The sequence below is a fragment of the Salvelinus alpinus genome, chromosome 22, assembly GCF_045679555.1.
Source record: "Salvelinus alpinus chromosome 22, SLU_Salpinus.1, whole genome shotgun sequence".
NCBI lineage: Eukaryota > Metazoa > Chordata > Actinopteri > Salmoniformes > Salmonidae > Salvelinus > Salvelinus alpinus.
This window is the reverse complement of record NC_092107.1, coordinates 5,085,957-5,110,437: the sequence shown is the minus strand read 5'-3', so window position 1 is coordinate 5,110,437 and position 24,481 is coordinate 5,085,957. Positions and strand designations below refer to the sequence as shown.

Below are 24,481 nucleotides of genomic sequence, written 5' to 3'. Positions count from 1 at the left end.
TAACATCAAATTGTTTAGAAATACAGTGTAGACATTATAAATGTTGTAAATGACTATTGTAGCTGGAAACGGCAGATATTTTATGGAATATCTACATAGGCGTACAGAGGCCCATTTATCAGCAACCATCACTCCTGTGTTCCAATGGCATGTTGTGTTAGCTAATCCAAGTTCATCATTTTAAAAAGCTAATTGATCATTAGAAAACCCTTTGCAATGATGTTAGCACAGCTGAAAACTGTTGTTCTGATTAAAGAAGCAATAAAACTGGCCTTCTTTAGACTAGTTGAGTATCTGGAGCATCAGCGGGTTCGATTACAGGCTCAAAATGGCCAGAAACAAAGAACTTTCTTCTGAAACTCGTCAGTCTATTCTTGTTCTGAGGAATGAAGGCTATTCCATGCGAGAAATTGCCAAGAAACTGATGATCTCGTACAACGCTGTGTACTACTCCCTTCACAGAACAGCGCAAACGGGCTCTAACTATAATAGAAAGAGTGGGAGGCCCCGGTGCACAACTGAGCAAGAGGACAAGTACATTAGAGTGTCTAGTTTGAGAAACAGACGCCTCACAAGTCCTCAACTGGCAGCTTCATTAAATAGTACCCGCAAAACACCAGTCTCAACGTCAACAGTGAAGAGGCGATTCCGGCATGCTGGCCTTCTAGGCAGAGTTTCTCTGTCCGGTGTCTGTGTTCTTTTGCCCATCTTAATCTTTTCTTTTTTTTGGCCAGTCTGAGAGATGGCCTTTTCTTTGCAACTCTGCCTGAGTTGAAATGTATTAGAAAAACTTGGATTAGCGAACACAATATGCCATAGGAATACAGGAGTGATGGTTGCTGATAATGGGCCTCTGGTTGTCAATGTAGATAATCCATTAAAAATCAGCCGTTTCCAGCTACAATAGTAATTTACATCATTAACAATGTCTACACTGTATTTCTGATTAATTTGATGTTATTTTAATGGACAAAAAATGTGCTTTTCTTTCAAAAACAGGGACATTTCTAAGTGACCCCAAACTTTTGAACGGTAGCGTATGTCATTGTCTTCTTCTTCTCTCCCTGCAGTATTGCCATGGCGACCAAGGAGAACATGACATCCCAGAGAGGGCTATTGAAGTCCATACAGAGCAGAGTCAACACTCTGGCCAGTATCCTTTACAACACCAAGCAAACCTTATGAACATTGGAGATTCTCCATTAAAAATCATGTATTTTTGTCCTAGACTAGGCTTAATCTTTGTCTGGGAAGGCAACCCTATGTTCATGTCTGTGTGAGAAAGAACAAATTCACAAATATGCCTTATTTTTCCTTTTAATCAGACAAGAACTTCTGGAGATTGTTAACTTTTATCAGATCATAATTGTCTTTTAAGGCCACCTAGTAGACACTTTTATCCAAAGCAATTTACAGAAGTGAGTACATGTTATGTGATTCCCGCAGGAACTGAACCCACGACCTTGGCATCGTTAGCGCAACACTCTTACTCATTAGGCTTCTTATTTACTGTACTATTACAGTAAATAAGAATAATTTACTGTACTGTGAGCTGCAACCAGACACAATACAGCTATAGAGTCCCATAAACAATGAAAGCCAGAGTGCCTGTCGGTTCACATTACGCATCCTAACTGTTTAAAAGGCACACTGAGCATGTTTCAATTAGAACGCTTTATCTCAGTCTGAGGCTCCAGAGACATCCTCCAGTGGTCTTCAAACTTTTCCTGTTGAAAAGTGATATCCCAAGTATAAATACAGTAAAGTACATGCACTAAAGTGGTAAAAAAAAAATGTTTTGAGCAAAATTTGTGTGATTTTTACACACAACTGCAAACTTCAAGGAGTAGGGTATTCAATGAGTTGGTCTGATGTGAATTTGTGATGTCATCTGCCTCCCACCTTGCTTGAGGAACAATTGAGGAGAAAAAGAGCAACAAAAGAGGCTAGCCCCCCCACCCCTCCACTTGTGCTATGTCATGACATACCTGGACCACCTATTGAGATGTGCCTTTTGTTAAGTAAATCAGGTGTTAAATGAGCTGAAAAGGAGACTGGATCACCGCTAATGGGTGCTTGATTCTGTCTGGTCTCTTCTCTTTTCTCAGAGAGCATTGTTATCAGGCCTTCCGGCCAGCGATTCCGTATTTTCCTCACATGGGACACCAGCCTCTGGAGAGAGAAACTCTTATCGATTCTAAGGAAATATCTGAGCATTCTGAGCAATCTGATCCAATCTGGTCCATTTAACTGGGGGGGGGGGGGGTTCACTGCTGCTAGGGTTTTCTGTGAACAACATACAGTTCCTTCGGAAAGTATTCAGACCCCTTGACTTTTCCCAAATTTTGTTACATTACAGCCTTATTCTTAAATATGATTTTAAAAATGTGTCTACAAATGTGTCTATTGTGTGCAATCTACACACAATACCTCATAATGACAAAGCGAAAACAGGTTTTTTGATGATTTTTTAATATACATTTTTTACATAAGTATTCAGACCCTTTGCTATGAGACATGAAATTGAGCTCAGGTGCATCCTGTTTACATTGATCATCCTTGAGATGTTTCTACAACTTCGTTGGAGTCCACCTGTGGTAAATTCAATTGATTGGACATGATTTGGAAAGGCACACACCTGTCTATATAAGGTCCCACAGCTGACAGTGCATGTCAGAGCAAACACCAAGCCATGAGGTCGAATTAATTGTAATTAGAGACAGGATTGTGTTGAGGCACAGATCTGGGGAAGGGTAGAAAAACAATTATGCAGCATTGAAGGTCCCAAAGGACACATTGGCCTGCATCATTCTTAAATGGAAGAAGTTTGAAAACTCCTAGACTCTTCCTAGAACTGGTTTCCCGGCCAAACTGAGCAAGGGGAGAAGGGCCTTGGTCAGGAAGGTGACCAAGAACCCAGTAGTCACACTGACAGAGCTCCAGAGTTCCTCTGTGGAGATGGGAGAACCTTCCAGAAGGACAACCATTTCTGCAGCACTCCACCAATCAGGCCTTTATGGTAGAGGGGCCAGACGGAAGCCACTCCTCAGTAAAAGGCACATGACAGCCCACTTGGAGTTTGCCAAAAGGCATCTAAAGGACTCTGACCATGAGAAACAAGATTCTCTGGTCTGCTGAAACCAAGATGAAACTCTTTGGCCTGAATGCCAAGCGTCACCTCTGGAGGAAACCTGGCATCATCCCTACGGAAGCATGGTGGTGGCAGAATCATGCTGTGGGGAGTCTGGATCGAGGCAAAGATGAACGGAGCAAAGTACAGAGAGCTCCTTGATGAAAACCTGCTCCAGAGCGCTCAGGACCTCACACTGGGGTGAAGGTACACCTTCCAACAGGACAATGACCCTAAACACACAGCCAAGACAATGCAGGAGTGGCTTCGGGACAAGTCTCAATGTCCTTGAGTGGCCCAGCCAGAGCCCAGACTTAAACCTGATCAAACATCTCTGGGGAGACCTGCAGCAATGCTCCCCATCCAACCTGACAGAGCTCGAGAGGATCTGCAGAGAAGAATGGGAGAAACTCCCCAAATACAGGTGTGCCAAGCTTGTAGCGTCATAGCCAAGATGACTCGAGGCTGTAATCGCTGCCAAAGGTGCTTCAACAAAGTACTGAGTAAAGGGTCTGAATAGTTTTTATAAATTTGCAAAAATTTCCAATATTGTTTTTGCTTTGTCATTATGGGGTATTGTGTGTGGGTTGACTATTTAATACATTTTAGAATAAGGCTGTAACCTAACAAAATGTGGAAAAAGTCAAGGGCTCTGAATACTTTCCGAAGGCGATGTATAGGATAATATTTCACTTTGCTGTCAAAAGAGACAATTTCAGAACAGACAAAACATTTGCAGACTCAACAGAAAAGCAGGCAGTTTGGCATTTTTAGATTCTAATTCAGCAATAAGGCCCGAGTTGGGTGTGGTATATGGCCTAAATACCACGGCTAAGGGCCAGCCAAGTGCCAACCACCTCTTATTGCAAGTAATGTTCAGATAATCATTAACTTCTTATGGCTGCAATCCCGTTAACGGGATGATATGACAACAGCCAGTGAAAGTGCAGGGCGCCAAATTCAAAACAACAGAAATCTCATAATTAAAATTCCTCAGACATACATTCTGGATTTTTTTTTCTCATTTTGTCTGTTATAGTTGAAGTGTACCTATGATAAAAAATTACAGGCCTCTCTCATCTTTTTAAGTGGGAGAACTTGCACAATTGGTGGCTGACTAAATACTTTTTTGCCCCACTGTACATGTGTCTTATACCATTTTAAAGGTAATCTTGTTGTTAATCCCACCAAAGTGTCTGATTTCAAATATGCTTTTCAGCGAAAGCACCACAAACGATTGTTAGGTCACCACCAGGCCACAGAATAAGCACAGCCATTTTTCCAGCCAAAGATAGCAGTCACAAAAAGCACAAATAGAGATAAAATGAATCACTAACCTTTGATGATCTTCATCAGATGATACTCATAGGACTTCATGTTACACAATACATGTATGTTTTGTTTGATAAAGTTCATATTTATATAAAAAAATCTGAGTTTACATTGGAGTGTTACGTTCACTAGATTTTGCATAGCCACATCTATTCAACAGAAATACTCATCATAAATGTAGATGATAATACAAGTTATACACATGGAATTATAGATATACCTCTCCTTAAACTTTACGGAAAAAGCAAACCATGCAATAATCTGAGACGGCACTCAGAACTATAGTCAAATTAGCCGCCATGTTGGAGTCAACAGAAACCAGAAATTACATGATAAATATTCCCTTACCTTTGATGATCTTCATCAGAATGCACTCCCAGGAATCCCAGGTCCACAAATGCTTGATTTATTCGATAATGTCCGTTATTTATGTCCAATTAGCTACTTTGGTTAGCGCGTTTGGTAAACAATTCCAAAGTCACTAAGCGCGTTCACTAAAACGTGACGAAATGTCCAAAAGTTCCGTAACAGTCAGTAGAAACATTTCAAACAATGTATTGAATCAATCTTTAGAATGTTGTTAACATACATCTTGAATAACGTTCCAACCGGAGAATTACATTGACTTCAGATGAGCGATGGAACGGAGCTCCCTCTCATGTGAACGCGCATGGTCAAAGAATGGTCACCTCATGGCAGTGGTGACTAATTCTCCTCTCATTCGGCCCCCCTTCACAGTAGTCATCAGACAAAGTTCTACAGACTGTTGACATCTAGTGGAAGCCGTAGGAAGTGCAAACAAATTCATATCTCTGTAATTTCAATGGGATCTTGGTTGAAAATCCACCAGCCTCAGAATTTCCACTTCCTGTTTGGATTTTTTCTCAGGTTTTTGCCTGCCATATGAGTTCTGTTATACTCACAGACATAATTCAAACAGTTTTAGAAACTTCAGAGTGTTTTCTATCCAATACTACTAATAATATGCATATATTAGCAACTATGACTGAGGAGCAGGCCGTTTACTCTGGGCACCTCTGTGCACCTTTCATCCAAGCTACTCAATACTGCCCCTGCAGCCATAACAAGTTAAATTGGAAATATAAACTGGGTGGTTTGAGCCCTGAATGCTGATCAAATCAAGTCATATTTTATTGGTCACATACACGTGTTTAGCAAATGTTATTGCGGGTGTGGCGAAATGCTTGTGCTTCTAGCTCCGACAGTGCAGTAATATCTAACAGTTTCATAACATATACCCAAAATACAAGCAAATCTAAGTAAGGAATGGATTAAGAATATATATACACATGTCAGAGCAGCATTGGACTGTGACACAGTGGCATAGTATGGAGTACAGTATATACATATGAGATGGGTGATGCAATATTTACAAACAATTAAAGTGACTAAGATACCGTATAATAGTATAGAGTACAGTTTACACATAAGAGTTGAGTAATTTAAGATACTGAGACATTAAAGTGGCCAGTGATTCCTAATATATGTCTATAGGCAGCAGCCTCTAATGTGCTAGTGATGGCTGTTTAACAGTCTGATGGCCTTAAGATAGAAGATGTTTTTCAGTCTCTCGGTCCCGGCTTTGATGCACCTGTACTGACCTCGCCTTCTGGATGATAGCGGGGTGAACAGGCAGTGGCTCGGGTGGTTGTTGTCCTTGATGATCTTTTTGGCCTTGCTATGGCATCGGGTGCTGTAGATGTCCTGGCGGGCGGGAAGTTTGCCCCCGATAATGCGTTGGGCAGACCGCACCACCCTCTGAAGAGCTTTGCGGTTGTGGGCGGTGCAGTTGCCGTACCAGACAGTGATACAGCCCGACAGGGTGCTCTCAATTGTGCATCTGTAAAAGTTTGTGAGGGTTTTAGGTGTTCTTCTTTAGCCTCCTGAGGTTGAAGAGGCTCTGTTGTGCCTTTTTCACCACACTGTCTGTGTGGGTGGTCCATTTCAGTTTGTCAGTGATGTGTACGCCAAGGAACTTGAAGCTTTCCACCTTCTCCACTGCGGTCCCATCAATGTGGATGGGGGGGTGCTCCCTCTGCTGTTTCCTGAAGTCCACAGTCATCTCCTTAGTTTTGTTGACGTTGAGTGAGAGGTTGTTTTCCTGGCACCACCCTCCGAGCCCTCACCTCCTCCTTGTAGGCCGTCTCATCATTGGTAATCAAGCTTACTACTGTTGTGTCGTCTGCAAACTTGATGATTGAGTTGGAGGCGTGCTTGGCCACGCAGTCATAGGTGAACAGGGAGTACAGGAGTCGGCTGAGCACGCACCCTTGTGGGGCCCCCGTGTTGAGGATCAGCAAAGAAGTGTTGTTTCCTACCTTCACCACCTGGGGGTGACCTGTCAGGAAGTCCAGGACCCAGTTGCTCAGGACGGGTTTCAGACTGCTCTAATTACGTTGATAACCAGTTTATAATAGCAATAAGGCACCTCAGGGGGTTGTGATATATGGCCAATATACCACTCCTAAGGGTTGTGTCCAGGCACTCAGCGACGCGTCATGTCTAAGAACAGCCCTTAGCCGTGGTGTATTGGCCACATACCATACCTCCTCGGGTCTTATTGCTTGATTATACCCCGGCTGTCAGCCAATCAGCATTCAGGGCTCGAACCACCCAGTTTATATTTCCAGTGTAATGATTATTTGAACATTACTTGTAATAAGAAGTGGTTGGTTCTGTTTGCCTTAACTTCCTTCTCCAGATCGTTTCCCAGCCATCAACAACCTCGTCCAGCGAATCAACCTGCGGAAGAGACGAGACTCCCTAATCCTGGGCGGAGTCATCGGCGTTTGCACCATCCTCCTGCTGCTCTACGCCTTCCACTGATGACGGACAGACCGGTCAAAACAATCGTTACTCTGCGTTTGTAACATCGGAATCAGAACTCTGGAGAATGGGCTTTAGTGATTGGAGGCTACTGGACAGACAGACACCCTCTTGGCCCAATCGGTTAACAGGATTGATCGAAGGCAGCATGGACTACCTGATTTGTATTTAGCAGTGGGAGGGAAGGATGGAGAACGATATGTGAGATGGAGCAGCACCTTTTTTCTTTTTTATCAAAAGTTTGTGCTGTTCAACTCTGGTTAAGGGAACAGAGACCAAATGTACTGGTATGACTAGATTTGAAAGGATTAAATATATATATATATATATAATTCTTTCAAATCTACTAGTACCTTGAGATAGGCAAAAGTCATAGGCAAGTCAGGCAAGTCATATATATATATATATATATATGACTTGCCTATCTCAAGGTACTAATAGATTTGAAAGAATTATATATAAAAAAATATATATAAAAAGAACACTTGCTTTAAGGAGTGTAATGGTCTGAAGACAGACGGTGGAAACGAAAGAGGGACTGTCTGTTGATTTCTGTGATGGAAGGATTTTTAGTTGAATGGTCCTTTTTCGTGATGGGATATTCAGGAGGTTCATCATCATCATGGCCTGTACATTGTGCATTATTAATAAATTATTAATTTACAGTATGTGATACTAGGCACTTATTTTATTTGTCTATTTTTTTTACTTCGACATGTATTGATAAACTGTATTTTTCATTGAAGACCATTGATAGAACTCCAGTGCTGCAAGTACCGTTATTCTTTAAACAATGGCCACATTCAGGTGTATGGTTCAACTAAAACTGTGAAAGTCCCAGACTTCTTCCATTACGTGTTTCCTTCAACTCACAACCTCTACATCAGGGCTGCCCAACCCTCTTCCTGGAGATCTACTGTCCTGTGGGTTTTCAGTCCAACCCTAATTTAACACACCTGATTCTACTAATTAGCTGCTCAACAAGACCATAACTAGCTGAATATGATACGCGGAATTAGGGTTGGACTGAAAAACTACAGATCAGGAAGAGGGTTGGGCAGCCCTGGGCTACATTCTAAGATTCATCTACTTCGCTTAATATGCCACTTAGCAGACACATATCTACAGTACAGTGAGTGCATGCATACTTTTTTCATGTGTATGTGCTCCCCTGTGGGGATGGAACCCACAACATTGGTGTTGCTAGCACCATGCTCTCACTAACTGAGCCACACAAGATCACTTGAAATCCAGAGATCTGTAAGAGTGATCAGCATTCAGGCCTCTGTCCTTCTTCATGATCTAGGATCTAAGGCCTACCTTGAGATAGGCAAAAATCAACAAACTTTACGTCATACATTGATGTCAACTGAACATTTCCCCCAGCTCTAGGCTGAATAATTGCTTATTCAACTAACATTTAACATCCCTAATATGAACGTTGATTTGAAAGATGCTACAGTTCTAAGGAGTTTAGTTTCTTTCGCTTGAAACTGTCAGTGGCATTTTAAGTGGTTTTACAGTGGAAGTGGCTGGAGATGTTTCAGTAAACAAGGCTGCAGCAGCTAGATTACTGTTGGGGGAATGAGGTGCTCACATGAATTCACTCTGACAGAATCTGAGTCACCCGCACACACTCCCTCAGACCTCTGTTTTGTAAAACTGTGTACCTGCCTGCTTTGGGAGCATGTGTGTGTCGTGACAGCCACACTGCAGGGGAGATGTAACTGCAGTCTGTGGGGGGTGACGGCTTCCCCCCAGGACTCTACAGGAACCTGTCATGACTCCCCTGTCATCTCCATAGTCAACTACTGAGTTTTAAATGAATTACCTCGTCTTTCTGTCTCTGTTACATCTCACCATTTATCATCTGGTAACTAGACATGGATGTTTTAGTCTCAGTTGACTGAAATATTGAAGTTTGTTATATTTGTATAGCTACATGAAGTGGGATTATCTATAACCATTCCAAGTACACCAATTTCCCCCTTTTTCATGTGATGTCACTGTCCTTTATTCCTTTCATTCTTTATCTCTATTTTCAGGTTTCTCTCTCTTCTCTGAGGGTAAATGGGGACTGTATTTGGCATCTGAGTGCAGTACTGCTATTGGTCTATAACTGGTTCAACAAACATCCTTACAGTAAACACAGCTAGCCTACTCTGGTGCTACAGTGTAGAGTCTGAATATTTCATATCCTTTTGTCTGGTTTGAAGATCACTGGAGCAGAACTAAGTATTGTGTACTTTCACTGTGACTCAAGTTCTTCCACAAAGAAGTATAAAGTGAGTTTAAAAGGCTGATTCTAGCACAGCTCACAGATGCAACTCACATGAGGGTGTCTAATGACGTGTAGGAGAACCACAAACGAGTAAAGGTGGCGTCACCAAAAAAAACGACTATTTGAGAAATCAAGCAAACATTTTGTTTTTGTGGGTCCATAGACCTTTCAAGCACACTTGACTTGCGAGGCTCGTTCTATTTATGAGTTCATCCGATTTTTCAGAGCAACAGGATATACCAAGGGGCTACTACTGTAGCTAAAGAGAGCCAATCGTATTCTTTAATAATCAATAAAAAAATATTACTAAAAAGGTTCATTCTTAGAGTAGTCAGAGTGTGTATATGCTAACATGCTTGTTTAGCTCCACAGCTTTCCCTGTTCTAGTGTTCCAGACAGGAACATTCACTTTGATCATTATGTCAGTGGAGCTGCTGCTGCTTTACTCCAGATGCCACTTTAAAAGGCAGGTTGTCTGACCCTTTACACCCCCTCTCTCACACTCCCCCTAGACCATTCCTCTATGACATACTCTGTCCATGCACAAACACAAACACACAGATCAATGCTATCCAAACCCACATAAATCAATCCAACTCACCGGAGACCATGCATGATAACGTTTATTCCAGACATGCAGAATGTTCACAACAGAGATGGAAACCAGCATATACATATGCTATCAAAAGGGGAAGAAATAAGGACATAAAAAAATAGACATGAATTGAAAGTCACTGTTTTACTGACACAGAACAGCTTGTATGCATCTCGCAGCAGAAAGATGGTCAGGGAAGTATGTGTTGTAAAAGTGGAATTTCATGTGATAACAGTGAAATTACCAGACAAATATGTCTTATAGGCATTATGTTGAATTTTTGATTTTCAATGGCAGACTGAGTTACTGACTCTCCTGCTGGGTCGGGGTCTCCCCCTCTCTCTCTCCTCTGCTGTTTACTCTTACTGTATGACAAAAGCAGACGTCTACTTTCCCCCCCAAGGCAGGTTTCTAAAAGCCCTTTAGGTGTGTGTGGGAAGTTAGTTTGTGCATGCCTGTTGCCCAGAGATAAACATTAGAGCTCTTTAGACAGGGATGTCTCTTAAGCCCATCTGTCAAGGGAAGCACACTGGCTGCACGAGCGTCCTATTGTACAATATAACTTGCTGCCCTTTTTGTTATCATACCCAAAGATGTGCTGTAAGGCTGTCTTGAGTTCAGTGCTTTTAAACATCGTGACCATGTTGAGTCATTCACCCGCTGTGGTCCTATTTCTATTTGTTGTTTCTAGAAATACAGTACAGATGCCAAAAATGTTCACAGATTGTCAAGAGAGTTTCCAGGTTTTATCTAGTGCTTTGCATGCTTAGACAGGGGCAGAATTGTTTTTTATTCAGCAAGGAATTAACCAATGTGTGTTCATAGTTTAGAGGATTCAAAGGAGACCTCAAATGTTAATATGGTGACCTTTTTCACCAATTACAGGTGCTTTTTCAATCACTTTATATCTCTTTGAACATTTTCAATTCAGGCCAGATCAATTCAATCAAATTATCATATAACTATTTCTCTTTGATCTCATGTGTAGCTAACACCTACATTAGCCCTTGAAAAGACAAGCAGTTGAATCAAGAAAACATGAATAATCGCTAATGTCAACTTACAGTATTAAAATCTTATGGGAGTTGAAGAGCATGACAAGGGTGTTATGAAGCATCATGTAGTGGTTATGAAGGTTTTATAAGAGGTGTTATGACCTTCCAGAAAACATCTGAAATGTGTCAATATAACAGTTCTTTGTTGTGTTACCGCCGTAGAATTTGAACCAACTGTGTGACTTATTCCAGATGGCATGGTGACACATTTGAATACAGACAAATTAGTGTGTTACAGTACAGGTACAGAGAGAACTGCTGCCAATCAATCAATCAAACCTCAAAACAATGTTCCTTTAACGCTACAGTGGGTCCTTACAGTGACATACAAAAACCTGGGTACCATTTAGCCCAAAGCATGCCTATATAATATTGCATATATATTCTTCATATAAATACATGTCATACCGATACAGCACGGTGGCAATAGGTTAAGGATTGGTGTTGGTCTCTGTAGTACTACAAAATACATTCAGTGAAACAAGTTACATTAACAGTCCAGGTAATGAGACAAGGTACTGGGGTAGGGTGAGTTGGAGGGGGAGCTAGGGGGGCAGTGGGGAAGGGGAGAGGGATAGTTCTGACAAATTGAATATCCTCAGACTTATGCCCATGTTCTGGCATGGATGTTTGGAGAGGGGATGGGGAGGGTAGGCATGCGCATTAATATAGTCAGACCCCTCCCACAGCAAGGCAGGGGAAAGGGGAGGGGGGATTATGTTTCTGTCCTTTCTGTCCACAGTCAACCCACATGGAGCCGAAACACTCACATTATGTACAATTCACTCTCCAAAGGCTCTAAGCAACTGGCTCGTTATATCCCAAAGTAAAAACACAGACAAACAAATATGAATTCACAAACAAAATTAAGAAGGTTGGCTATCTACAGTCAAGACATGCATGCAAGTGGTCTCTTATTTTTGTCAAAAACCTACAAAAAAAACAACATAAATTCAAAAACATCTTCTCTGAATTGTGTTCCCTGGTCAAATATTACATCCTTCGGCAAAATATATTAGGCGACAGCCACTGCCGGCCAGGTAGCCATCTTAACTTAAGTCTCAATCATCGCAGCCCAACATACACAACTTTTATAAAATGTGAATTGATATATTAATCTGTATATACTTATATTGCAAATATATCTGTATAGTTGTATATGCTTTCAATGCAGGAGGTCAGGCCAACTAGGTATATATTTAGGTTATTATTCAGCTGTCTTGATGTTTGGAGTCCATTTTCAAGGTCTCCTTCCATTCTTGATACAGAAAATTTTGTATCACTTCATTCCTCTGTTCATCCCTCTCTTCTTCATCTTAAGACTATTTTTACTCCACAGAGAATCGAATGAGAGTAGCAAGTCCCTCAAACCAAAAGTCAATCGTCCAACGTTCTTTTGAAGTACACTTTTTATATCAAGGATTTTCATTTTCAGCAAGCAAATGTTACTGTAATCTAATGCATGCATATCTGGATATTTTTGCTTTGGTTTATTCATTTGCTAGTGTATTTCCTACTGCATTTCCTACTCTTCTTTAAACTTCTTAATTTTTTGCCTTGATCTTGATTACAGTGTGGAGCAGGTGATGATATATTTTTTTCATCTCAGGAATCAACGGAATTTATATATTTTTTCCATGCTGCATCCTCTGCTTGGCTTGCAGCAGTGCTCTTGTTTCATAGTATATACACTGGTCACTTGGTTACTGTTAGGGAAGAGAGAGCGGGGGAGGTGAGAGCGAGTGAGAGAGAGAAAGGTTAAGGTCCAGTCATTCCTACAGTTTGACAGGCTGGTCTGTAGCTGAAACAGCAGGAGGGATACTCTCCTTGCCACAAAGCCAGCCTGCTATAGCTGCAGTCTTTAATCAATCCACACAGAGCTCAGAAATCTGCTGAGCTGACACACAGACACACACACTTTCCAGGCATCAATGTGATTGATGACAGACTGGTGTATGTTTATGTATGTTCATATATTACCTTGCAATTGTTATGCAGTATGTGTGTATGTGCATGTGTTTATGCACTGCAGCGGTGTGTGTGTGTTACTTACCAGAGACCGTTACAGAGACGACTATGATGAGCACACCCAGGAATATGGAAACAACACTGAGGAGTCGAGCCAGTTTACCCAGTCTCTTAGCGCCGTCCAAGTCTCCCGACTGCAGGCTGTTTCTGGACTGTAGAGTAGAGGACACACAACACAAGGCCAGATGCATTTACACCCTCACAGAGACACAACCGTCATGACACAATTTGAGTTGTTACGTTTTACATTTTGGTCATTTAGCATACAATCTTATCCAGATCTTGAACTACACCTTTCTCATGTCATCTTTTAGTTATCTTATAGTCAAACTGTCTGATGTCTTACTTCCTGTTTGTATGACTTGTGCTCTTGTTGGAAAACTGAATCTTACAACTGAAACTCTTAAATCCATACAGAGATTCACGGGAAAACTTATTCTCAAACATACCTGGACATGGTTTCATTTGGCAGTTTCACTCAGTCACTGAAATATTTATCAGTTGATAGTCCATTAATGCACAGAGAAATGGCTTTAAAGTGGAATGAACATGAACGCTAACCGAGAGATTTCCTAAAGCTCGACAAAATTTGGAACCATTTCATTGCAGACCTTTTATTTATTTACACTTTTGCCAGGTTCTTTATTGATATTTTACGATAACGACTTGACCAAGAGGTTATCCTTGTTGTATAAAGTATTTCCAATATTTGGAAACCACAGTGAGGCCTATTCATTGATTATCAAACTTTGTCTGCAGAGCCTTTCGGTTGTTATTGGTTGATGTTGAAGAACAGTGTAGTGTGGACCTTACTGTAAATCACACAAGGCAGCTTTATACTGTACTATACGTATATCTGTTGCAGACAATAGAGACAGGTTGACAGACTGGAGTGGTGTGTGTGTGTCTAAGACAGGACCACAGGAGGTGATTGAGAGACACAAGACAAATACCTCTGATTATGGCACCGGGTTGCAATTACCCAGGTCCTAGAATGCCACATTCTCCCATTAATCCGCCACTGCTTTTCTCTTTGGATGAGCAGTAGAACCCCCCACAGTACTATCTGAGCATGAACCAAAAGCACTTTGAGAAGCATGTGGGTGCTGTCCATGGTGTGGGTGCTTACCATGGTGTGTGTGCTGTCCATGGTGCTGGACTGGCCTCTATGAGGGCCTATGTTTTAATTTATATCAACGTCAGATCAGTTTTAACCACACAATGGAGGAAAGAAGGAAACACTTTCAAAGTATTCTAACTGGGGGGAAATTACATATAACTCTGAATTCAATTAGCCTTTATTAAACCATGACATCTATGGAGATGACTGGAGGCTCTCCTGTAATGGTGATCCCACTTCTAGAACACTTTCTTCCCCATCTCCTTTATAATACACCTCCATTTTTCTCTTTGGATGATGAAAATGATATTGCATTGGCAGAATACAGTAATTCTCTATTAGCTAGGTATGCGTGTGTGTACAGTATGTGAACTTGCGTGAATGTGTGTGTATGTCTTAGCAAGGCGGGCTTCACCGTTTGCTGTTGTGTGTGTGGCGCCCGCACTTGAGTGCTTGTGTGTGTGTGTGTGCACTTATGTGCATTTGTGTGTCTGGCAGGACATCCAGATGTGATTTAATACTTCCTGTTTAGAGCAGCTACTAGCTATACATAATGCTGTGTCATTCAAATTCAGAACTGGGGGTGATAGTTACGTTTTTGAGCAGACAGGGAGGAATGCAAATCATAATCTTAAACAGAACACAGTCATGCATTCTTTAAATGTCCTCTGATGCTTTAGGTCTTCATAAGGACTGATCCGGGACAGAACCCTTCAATTGCATACATTATTATTTCTGCTTAGACCAGTGATGCTATATTTACTGTCTGATACTTTTTCAATATGCTGTCTGGTATGAGTACCAAAACTGCAAGGGTTGATGAATAAATCCAGAAGACAACAGTATAAGTAAAAATAGCACACCCCAAATGTAAATACCTATAATATATAGGTAACTGCCAAAATCAAAGAAACACCAACATAAAGTGTCTTATTAGGGAGTTGAGCCACTACGAGCCAGAACAGCTTCAATGCACCTTGGCATAGATTCTACAAGTGTCTGGAACTCTATTGGAGGGATGCGACCCATTCTTCCACAAGAAATTCCATCATTTGATGTTTTGTTGATGGTGGTGGAAAATTCTGTGTCAGGCACTGCTCCAGAATCTCCCTTAAGTGTTAAGATCTGGTGACTGACACACACACACACACACACACACACACACACACTTTAAACCATCTCCTTTGAGACTCCTGTTTCAAAGTCACAGATCTCATCTTCATTGCTTAATTAACTCAGGAGCCTCACCTGGGGTGGAAACCCCTGCTTTCAATATACTTTGTATCCCTCATGTATTCAAGTGTTTCCTTAATTTGGGCAGTTTCCTGTAGATATTGTCATTTAAAGCCTGTGTAATACAAAACGATTTGCAATACATTTTTGTTGCAATTGCAGGTTGCAAACGACATCATCTCAAGTAACTTTGCTGATAAACAAAGCAACTCAAACACGAATGAGATTACCTTTTTATCACTGCAGAGAACAACACTCCGTCCTCCCTCCCTCCCTCACTTGCTCTCCCTCTCCATCCCTCTTTCCCTCCGTGTATCCCTCCCTTCATCCCTCTCTTCCCCCTACCCTTCCCCTGTCCTTCCTCCCTCTCCCTCTACCCATGAGCCTCGCTGTCTCTAGTGAGGCAGGAACTCACACAGTGCACTGGAAGTCAGATACGCCTGGGTCAAAGACCTCCAGCTGTTTTCTCAGAAAGAGTAAAGTGTGACTGTGTGTTAGTAGCTGGGGGTAGGTGGAAGGGAGCCTTCAGACTAGGTAATAAATGGTTGTATTGATTCACAGGGAGAGGGAGACCTGCTCATATTTTTCTTATGAATGTGAAATTCAGCAAAAACCTGGCCTCTCATCCCACCTGCAGTACAACCAGGCAAGCCCACACAACAAACACATACACATCACATCCCCTCCCCCAGCCCTGTGGTTGTTCCCACTGCAGTCGAGGCTGGAGAGAGGTGGCGGGAGAAAGAGAGAGAGAGAATCGGAGATGGAGAGAGAAGGACAGAATCAGAGATGAGATGGAGAGGAAGATGGCGGTAGAGACAGAGATAGATGGAGAGAGAAAGAAGTAGAACATGGAGAGCTATGAGTCTCTAAGAAAGTGCTCTCCCTCCCTGCTGCTGCTGTCATTAATAATGAAGTGTGGTCCCAGGGATGGGAGCAGCCTGGAGGACAGGAATTGTACTGTACATACACACACACACACACACACAGAGAGAGAGAGAATTGAGCCCAACCCTGGCGTCTATGTGTGTATGCCCGTGTGTATTCAGATAACTCTAAAATGTCTCCTTTCCTTCTCTCCCTCTTTGAAGTAATCGCTGATCTAACTTGATTTGATAGGCGAGATCAAGAGTTCCACTACGACCTAGCTTCTACCAATCCAGTCACGTCAGATCAGTGACCACTTGATGGGAGGAATGACAGTAGGACACATTTCTACACTATTGGAACGGAGCCCACGGGCAGGGCAGGGTTAGGAAACCCTGGTGTGTAATAGTTCACTGAAACACCTAATTCAACAATTCCACAACTTTATCAGTTGGATGTTACGTCCCTAAACAGACCACTGATCTTAACCACATTCAGTTGGTCAGTCTATGTCTAAAAACAATTGAGTAGATTTTGAGAGTTAATTTACCAATCACATAATGTTTTAACTTATAGGACGCCATGTTAAGAGATCACTGATCTGACCGAGTTGGATCGGTGAAAACAATGTTTCTACCCTTCTGCTTACAACAACCTCATTATGTCAAATCAGATATCTCCTCAAGGATGGACAGATACGGCTTTGAAGTATCCACATAAGGCATCATGAGTCCTCATTAATGGTTGTTTTCCCCCAGGGCAAACAGTCAAAGAGCTGAGAGGTGGTACATGTGGACAGTATGTTGGATTGTGCGTAGAAGGCTTGAATGAGGCAAGCCTGTATCTCTAAGGAAGAGAAGGGCTGGAGAAAGTATTCCATTATTCTATTCCAGAGGTAGACTGATGATTCACATAGTTTAATCCACTGTCATGTATTCGAGGAAACATATTGTTTTATCCATACAACATGAAGAGGCTGTTTCCAGGGCACAGATTAAGCCTAGTTCGGAGTTAAAAACAAGCTCACTGGAAAATCGCCATTGAAAATGTTTTTTAGTCCAGGTTAAATGTAGTAGGGTGTAGTACTATATCAGCAGGGCTACTTCAGTAATAGCTAAATTGCTGCTACAAATGCTTTTAGACTTTTACCTAAGTAGTATTTTACTGGGTGACTTTCACTTTTACTTGAGTAACTTTCTATTAAGGTATCTATACTTTTACTTAAGTATGACAATTGGGTACTTATTCCACCATTGTCCTTTCCAAGTTTTCAGAGGGAATGCTGATTTCAAAACTACCCAACGTAGCAGCTGCACAAGATTACTAATAAGCCATTTAGACACACACACACACACACACACACAAACACACACACACACACACACACACACACACACACACACACACACACACACACACACACACACACACACACACACACACACACACACACACACACACACACACACACACACACACACACACACACATATACACACGGCTCCCCCTTCCCACACCTTAAAAGAAAGAGGAAAAATATCCACTGGGCTGAAGCTTGAAGCCCATATTTCACCAGTGAACGTGCCAAGCGTGCAGTAGCAGTTCGGGCCTAGCCGTCAGTCCTGCACAGCCAATAAAAGCCCATAACCCTGTCTCTCCCTGCCTCTCCACGCCACAGAATTTACTCCACGTCTTCTGCGTCCACCAGCAGTAACCTCAACACCAATAGCCATCAGTACAGCTGTCTTACATCTGTTAAGCCTAACTTGCTTTTCTACTTACAGATCAGCATGAGTTGGCCATTGGTGGTTGTACAAGATATACTGTACAATATATCATATATATACATCTATTACGTTTTTTTATGCCTTAGGTGGTTGAGCAATATACTGTATTATTAACCAATTGTTTGGTATTCAGTGTTATGAAATTATGGAATGAATTTATCCCCACATGTAGATACAGAATGTAGGCAAAAGTCCTTTTCCCCTTTTTAAATAAAGATTTGAGGATTTATTATATTTTTCCCTTTTGATTAAATTCCTATCTGTTTCAGTGTTAGAAAATGTGTTCTAGCCAATCTGTAGGCTGCCTGAATAATCTTTACAAGTCCACCCCTGTGGCGGGCAGGTAATATTGTAATTTCCTATCCTGATGCTAGCCCTGTATCCCCCTTCCGTGTGTGTGTGTGTGTGTGTGTGTGTGTGTGTGTGTGTGTGTGTGAGAGAGAGAGAGAGATTGTCTTGCTCCCCTCAGGACTGAAAAGATGTTTATCAAAGCCACATAGCTGGATAACTGTTGCAATTTGCCCTCTGCAGAAAGGCTCAATTGACTTCTATCGCCTTCTATTGAGTTAGTGGCCATCTCTGGTTTCTACCCCTTCCCTCTCTTATCTTCCCTCTCTCTCCCTCCCTCTGTCAGCTAGGATACTGGCTCCATTAGGAGAGAACTGTTGTTGTCAGAACTGCCATGTTTTATAAACTGAATGTTTTATTATTGTGTGCTGTCCCTGTCTTTGAGTCATTCTGCAAGCCCAAAGATAGAAGACACATGAGCCAAATTGTGTTCTTCTCAACTGGCTAGAGCCACTTATACCTGGACCAAACGTATCTTATTAGAACACTAGCATAGAAAATGTAGCCTGCAGCAAGGACAGCCACCAACATGTAGGCCAGTCACAACTTAAGTCAGACACAAACTCTGTGGAGGTTTCAGCCTCATAACAGCAGTGTAATGAGATCTGTAAAAAACACCAGTAACATCTCAGTAGTTTCAACACAACCCTCTCCAAAACTTCTCTAGTTATTACACTCTTAGAAAAAAAGGTGCTAAGGAGAACCATACATTCTTCCATTTGTCCACATAGGAGGGGAAAATGTTTTGGCGCTTCAAAGAACCCCCTGTAAATGATTCTACCTATCTGCCTCTATGAAGGGTTCCGGGCCCTTTTTTTGAGGGCCTAGTTATACTCTAACACAGTGGTGTTAGAAAACTCTGAGTTTACAGGCCACATCGGGCCTGCAAGTCACATTATGCTGGCTTGCAAAGTGATTTCTCTAGATCATTCTGGGTTTTTTCCCTATTGCCATTATTTCGTTTTTTTACACATACATTTTATATCCTGAGATTTTAGAGTATTCTGAAAATATTTTTAGTAAGAGGGCATTGAGTTTTTAATATTGGTCAGGTATATCAGGTGATCGTCTACAAATAAATGTTGTTTGTATTCATGTTAACCAATACTGATACCTGTTAGGTTTGGGCCCTGTCTAATTCTTTCTGCAAGCGGTTCAATTGCCAGTGCAAACAGGAGTGGGAGAGAAGACATCCCTGTCTAAAGCAATTTCATTAGATTATGTATTATTTGTGTATATTTTAGCTTGAGGACATTTATGTAATATTTTCGAATTTTTACCACACGACCACAATATTGATTGTGTCCAGCATAAGAGGTTGGCTACCATAAGCGTGTACACAGGTTGTATCATTACATTGCTGTATGGTACATTTTACGTAGTCTTCGCAATCCATGCGCGGCATCACAACATAAAGAATCACGCTACACATTAGCAACTTCTTTGGTGGTTTATCTACTTCCGTGTCTGATACCACACTTCAAAGTAACGCACACAAGATGGAAAAATCCAATGCATGCGACACACTGCACGCAGTACCACACACCGTGAATCTGGCAGATGAGTCACAGCAGTGTGGACTGTCTCCCATTGAAATGAATGGACTTCAGCCAGAATGCATACAGTTTGACGCAACCGGTGTGCACGAGGCTTAACACCGTAGCCTACATACACTGTGCCTCTCTTAGGGCTATGGAAGTCATGATATTTTGTCAGACGGTTATTGTCATGCAAAAGACTGCCGGTCTCACGGTAAAGTACTGTTAATTAACATAAACAAGTTTAGCATCTCTAGGACTCCACACATACAAGCTGCTGATGCGCGCCTTTGGAACATCTACATTTAAAAAAGTCTAATAAATAAATTGAATATAAACCATAACAATAAATCTATTATTTATTTTACGCAGGTCTAAAGAAACATTATAATATGAAGGACGTTTATTTCAGAAGAACAGAATATGAGTTGGCCTGCTGTATGTTAGCTGGGTATGCGCCTTGCCATAGGCTGTTGCTTGTTCATTTAGCAGACAAGATATGCTTATAAGTCCTGTGCCATTATTTTATATTATACCACAGCATTGTTGAATACTCATTTCTGATTGGCAAGAAGGGCATTCTAGAATGGACATTAAAACCAGATAAAGGGACAGTTGGAAAAGATATTGGGACAGCTTGCAATCATGACACAGTAAGCGCCTACACACTTTACTTACTACAAAGTTACAGAAACTAAACCAACAACCACACAAACCGACATTTAATACATTGTAAACACCTAGGAAAGAGTTAGCTAGGTAGCTAGCATTGATTTGTTTTTGCAGAGACATATTTTTTTGGAGCAACTGATGACCTAACATAGTGAGTGATGAACATTAATTTCTCTGGTCCCTACTGCAGTGTTGCAGTCATGACGCAAGTGGCGCTATGCTGTCAAATCCTTGCACGTTTCTAGTTTGACCAGCTGTTTTCAGCAACTGATATTTTTGAATTTGGTTGTCATATTGGCAAGTTTGCTAGCAACAAACTATTTAGCTAGCTTCTAGCCTAATTTTGGATTTTGATCAAATTATTTTTATGTTGAAAGATAATGATTAAATAATTCCACTCTGAAACCATATAATAGTATGAAATTGATTAGAATAATAAAATTATAATCTGATGATGTGTGTAGTTTTAGTCAGAATTAGATTAAACAATGTATCTGTATAGTGGAAAAACACAGACTGTCTGAGCAAGGCGTAGTTTAGGATTTGAACTTGTATGTGTGTGCCTAAGAAAATACCGAAGAACAATTAAACTGTGTTTGAACCGACCTGGCTAGGACTCTGAGAAACTTATGATAGGATAGGGTGTACTTCTCAAGGTTCCCCTAATCTCGGGGGAATGGAACTGTCGGCTGGGTAGTGATACACAGTGGTGAGAACTATGGAGAAGGATAAAACTCACCTACTGTTTGTGTGTATGTATGTGCGTAGAATATCTACTGTTTGTGTGAAAGTATGTGCGTAATTAAGGAGCCAGGTATAAAATGGATGTCTTTGTATTCTTGACTTTAGAACGTTCTCTGAATAAACTGTGCTAACCTTTTGCATAAAGCTGAGTCTTTGCCCAATTATTATTATACCCATGGTCTTACAACCCTCGGGGATTGGTCAAAGCTATTGATTGATTGTAGGTATTATCATTGGGATTGAAAATTCACATGACAGATTTGCAGTGCGATCTCCTCGTAATGAACACTGTCAAGTGTCCTGACGAGAAGGCAAACATTGTTATGGATGTGCTTCTACACCTGCATTGCTTGCTGTTTGGGGTTTTAGGCTGGGTTTCTGTACAGCACTTCGAGATATTAGCTGATGTACGAAGGGCTATATAAAATAAACTTGATTGATTGATTGATGTATCCAAATTAATGTCAATAGAAAACAGCTGCTGTCCATTTCGTTGTGTTAGGCTTTGAAACAACATCCACATCGACAATGTGTTCCACTCAGTTTCAACCTGTTGTTAAATTTCTTTCTTCAAATTGATCAATCCAACTCATTAATACATGATTTTCATCACAACGCATTTTGTGTGTATTACTCAATTTTCTGTCTTTATTACGTATTCGTGTACATTACACGAATTCCACTTTGTTGTGGCTAACATTAGCTCGGCTAGCTATGTGGCTAACGTTAGTTTGTTACTACTAACACATGTCCAGAGGGCCTAAAAGGAGATTACCACGACTCAACGGTCACATTGAATTTCATGACTCATGACTGCTGGTGTGGCGGTAATACAGTCCCCACAACAGCCCTAGCCTCTTTTCATCTCCTATTTAATCAATTGCAACCCCAAAAAATTACAAAAAAACATTCCTCAGCTGTCATATTTGATCACCCAAGTTTGGAATGTAATTAATTGAAGGGTGATGGATATGTCATGTGATCCCAGTTTTTGCGATCCCTCCAAATTTAAGATATACTGTCCTTTTCCGTTATCATACATTTATTTGTTGAATAGTTTAGGGCTCTATACAATCCATATCGCGGAAATTGTTACAGCATGATTGAAATTTAAATATAATGTTCCGTTTTAGCAGAGACTGCATTCAAGGTAAACACTGCATATGTCGGCAAAATCGGAAATGACCTTTACATTTCTAGCATGCAATCTGTAAACTTCAGCGATACAGATTGAATAGAGCCCTTAGGCCTACACTTGATCACGAATGGGTAAAAAGGGGCTTTCGAATTCAACTTGGCTATAGGGCTACGATTTAGTGGCAACAGTCAGCATTCTAAACAATGCTGTTTGAGGTTATTACTAGTGTTAATATCCTAGTTCTATTTTATTAAGAAATTGCAAATAATGATTAATATATCAATACAGCATGGACAGTGAATTGACAAGAAACGACAGGCGTTTTTAGACCCCACTTTCCTAGACGATATATATCCACTTACCATAATTGAAAATAACAAAGCAACAATGCTGACGGGCCAGACAGGGCAGAAGCAGGACAATATGACCAGTATGAGGTAGTCTTTGGGCTTTTGCGCCTCTTGGACCGCGGCGTTTCCGATGGAAGAGGTGCAACTGCGACTCAAACTGACCCGGGACGGGGAAAGGGGGGCAGCAGCAAGGTGCCCTGCAGAGCCCGACCTAAAGGGCAAACTGTGGCCGTTCTGGTCTACATCCAGGTTTTTGTCGCTCCCCACGTTGACTGTGAAGGAGGAGGACATTTTCATACCGTTGCCGCCAGCGGGCTCGGTGGTCACGGGGCTGAGAAGTTTCTCCGTCTCCTGAAACTCGTTGGCGGGCGCGCGGCCGCTCTCTCCCAGGTTAGATTTCTCGAATTCAGTGTCTATGTTGATTGCCATTTCTTCAAAATCCCAAATATTTTAATCAGTTTCCAATAGAGGAAAAAATGCCTACTCGTGTAAAGTACGAAGACTGGTTATAGTGGTGCTATATTCCCATTCTTTGACCTGATAAAAAAATATAGTTTAATTTATTTTTCGATTTTACAATAAACTCTAAGACTATGACTACCCAATGTAACCAATTGCGTGGCAAGTTGATATGTATACTAATGCACCATTTAGGTTGGCTATGTCAACCACATGCGTTATAAATCAACCCCTTTCAATTAGAGATAAAACATATAGTGGTATTTTCCCGTTGGATTTTCGCATCATTCTTCCTCTAGAATCAAGAATGCCTTCCGCCTCAATTCCGCATTTCCATTCAATCCATACGCGCTATCGGAAAGCGATCTCCTCTGAAATGTGCACTCCCTCTCTCCATCTGTAACGCCAGACCCATAGAACAAATCACTCAGTGAAGCGCCTGTCGCCTGCCTTTTCAATCCCACCGCGATCCACAATTATTACCAGCCGTATATCTCACTTAAATAAACGTTTTCTTTTTCATTCAAAGTAATAAAGAATGACGGAATGAGATTCGTTTCAATCAAATATACCCCGAGAAACAGAGAAAGTGAGTTTGTGTCCTGTGTGTTGTTCCGCAACGGGTCGTGTGTCAAGACTGTTTCTCACGCTGCAGCAAGAGAGCCACTGGGATGAACTTGTAGCAGAGCAGTGCGGCGCCCCCTCCCCGTCCCACTCCTCTCCTCCCCTTTCTTTCTCTCTTCCGTCCTTCCCAACATCAGCACCACTATGGAAGCGCGCCAGGAGCAGGAGAGGCAGGGCAGAATCTCTCTGGCGATTTGATCCCCGCGTGGGACGCCTCAAAGTCTCTTCTAATATAGGCTAATATAGACCACTTATACTATTCAAATTTGTCTAATTTATAGATATATCATTGATGATCTTAGGTTTGTTTGTATAGATTTGCTCAATGTCCCA

The 24,481-nt window shown here is 41.4% G+C and overlaps 2 protein-coding genes across 4 annotated transcripts in view; one reads left to right on the top strand and one right to left on the bottom strand.

Annotated features, from left to right (window-relative positions):
* The window catches only part of LOC139548863 (Golgi SNAP receptor complex member 1), a 54,443-nt gene extending 46,466 nt beyond the window's left edge, over positions 1-7,977 (top strand). For all 3 annotated transcript variants that reach the window (XM_071358760.1, XM_071358762.1, XM_071358761.1), the window contains 2 exons: positions 1,071-1,153; positions 7,185-7,977. In XM_071358760.1, the coding sequence (XP_071214861.1) occupies positions 1,071-1,153; positions 7,185-7,309 (208 nt within the window). In that variant the 3' untranslated portion in view covers positions 7,310-7,977. The remainder of the gene's footprint in view (positions 1-1,070; positions 1,154-7,184) is intronic.
* A 2,218-nt stretch (positions 7,978-10,195) lies between these two features.
* LOC139548864 (trafficking regulator of GLUT4 1) lies at positions 10,196-24,227 on the bottom strand. The gene is made up of 3 exons (XM_071358763.1): positions 23,078-24,227; positions 13,294-13,420; positions 10,196-12,946 (listed from the first exon to the last, which is right to left on the bottom strand). The coding sequence occupies exons 1-3, from the start codon at positions 23,492-23,494 to the stop codon at positions 12,936-12,938; spliced, it is 555 nt and encodes a 184-aa protein (XP_071214864.1). The 5' UTR covers positions 23,495-24,227; the 3' UTR covers positions 10,196-12,935.
* Between the last annotated feature and the right edge of the window lie 254 nt (positions 24,228-24,481).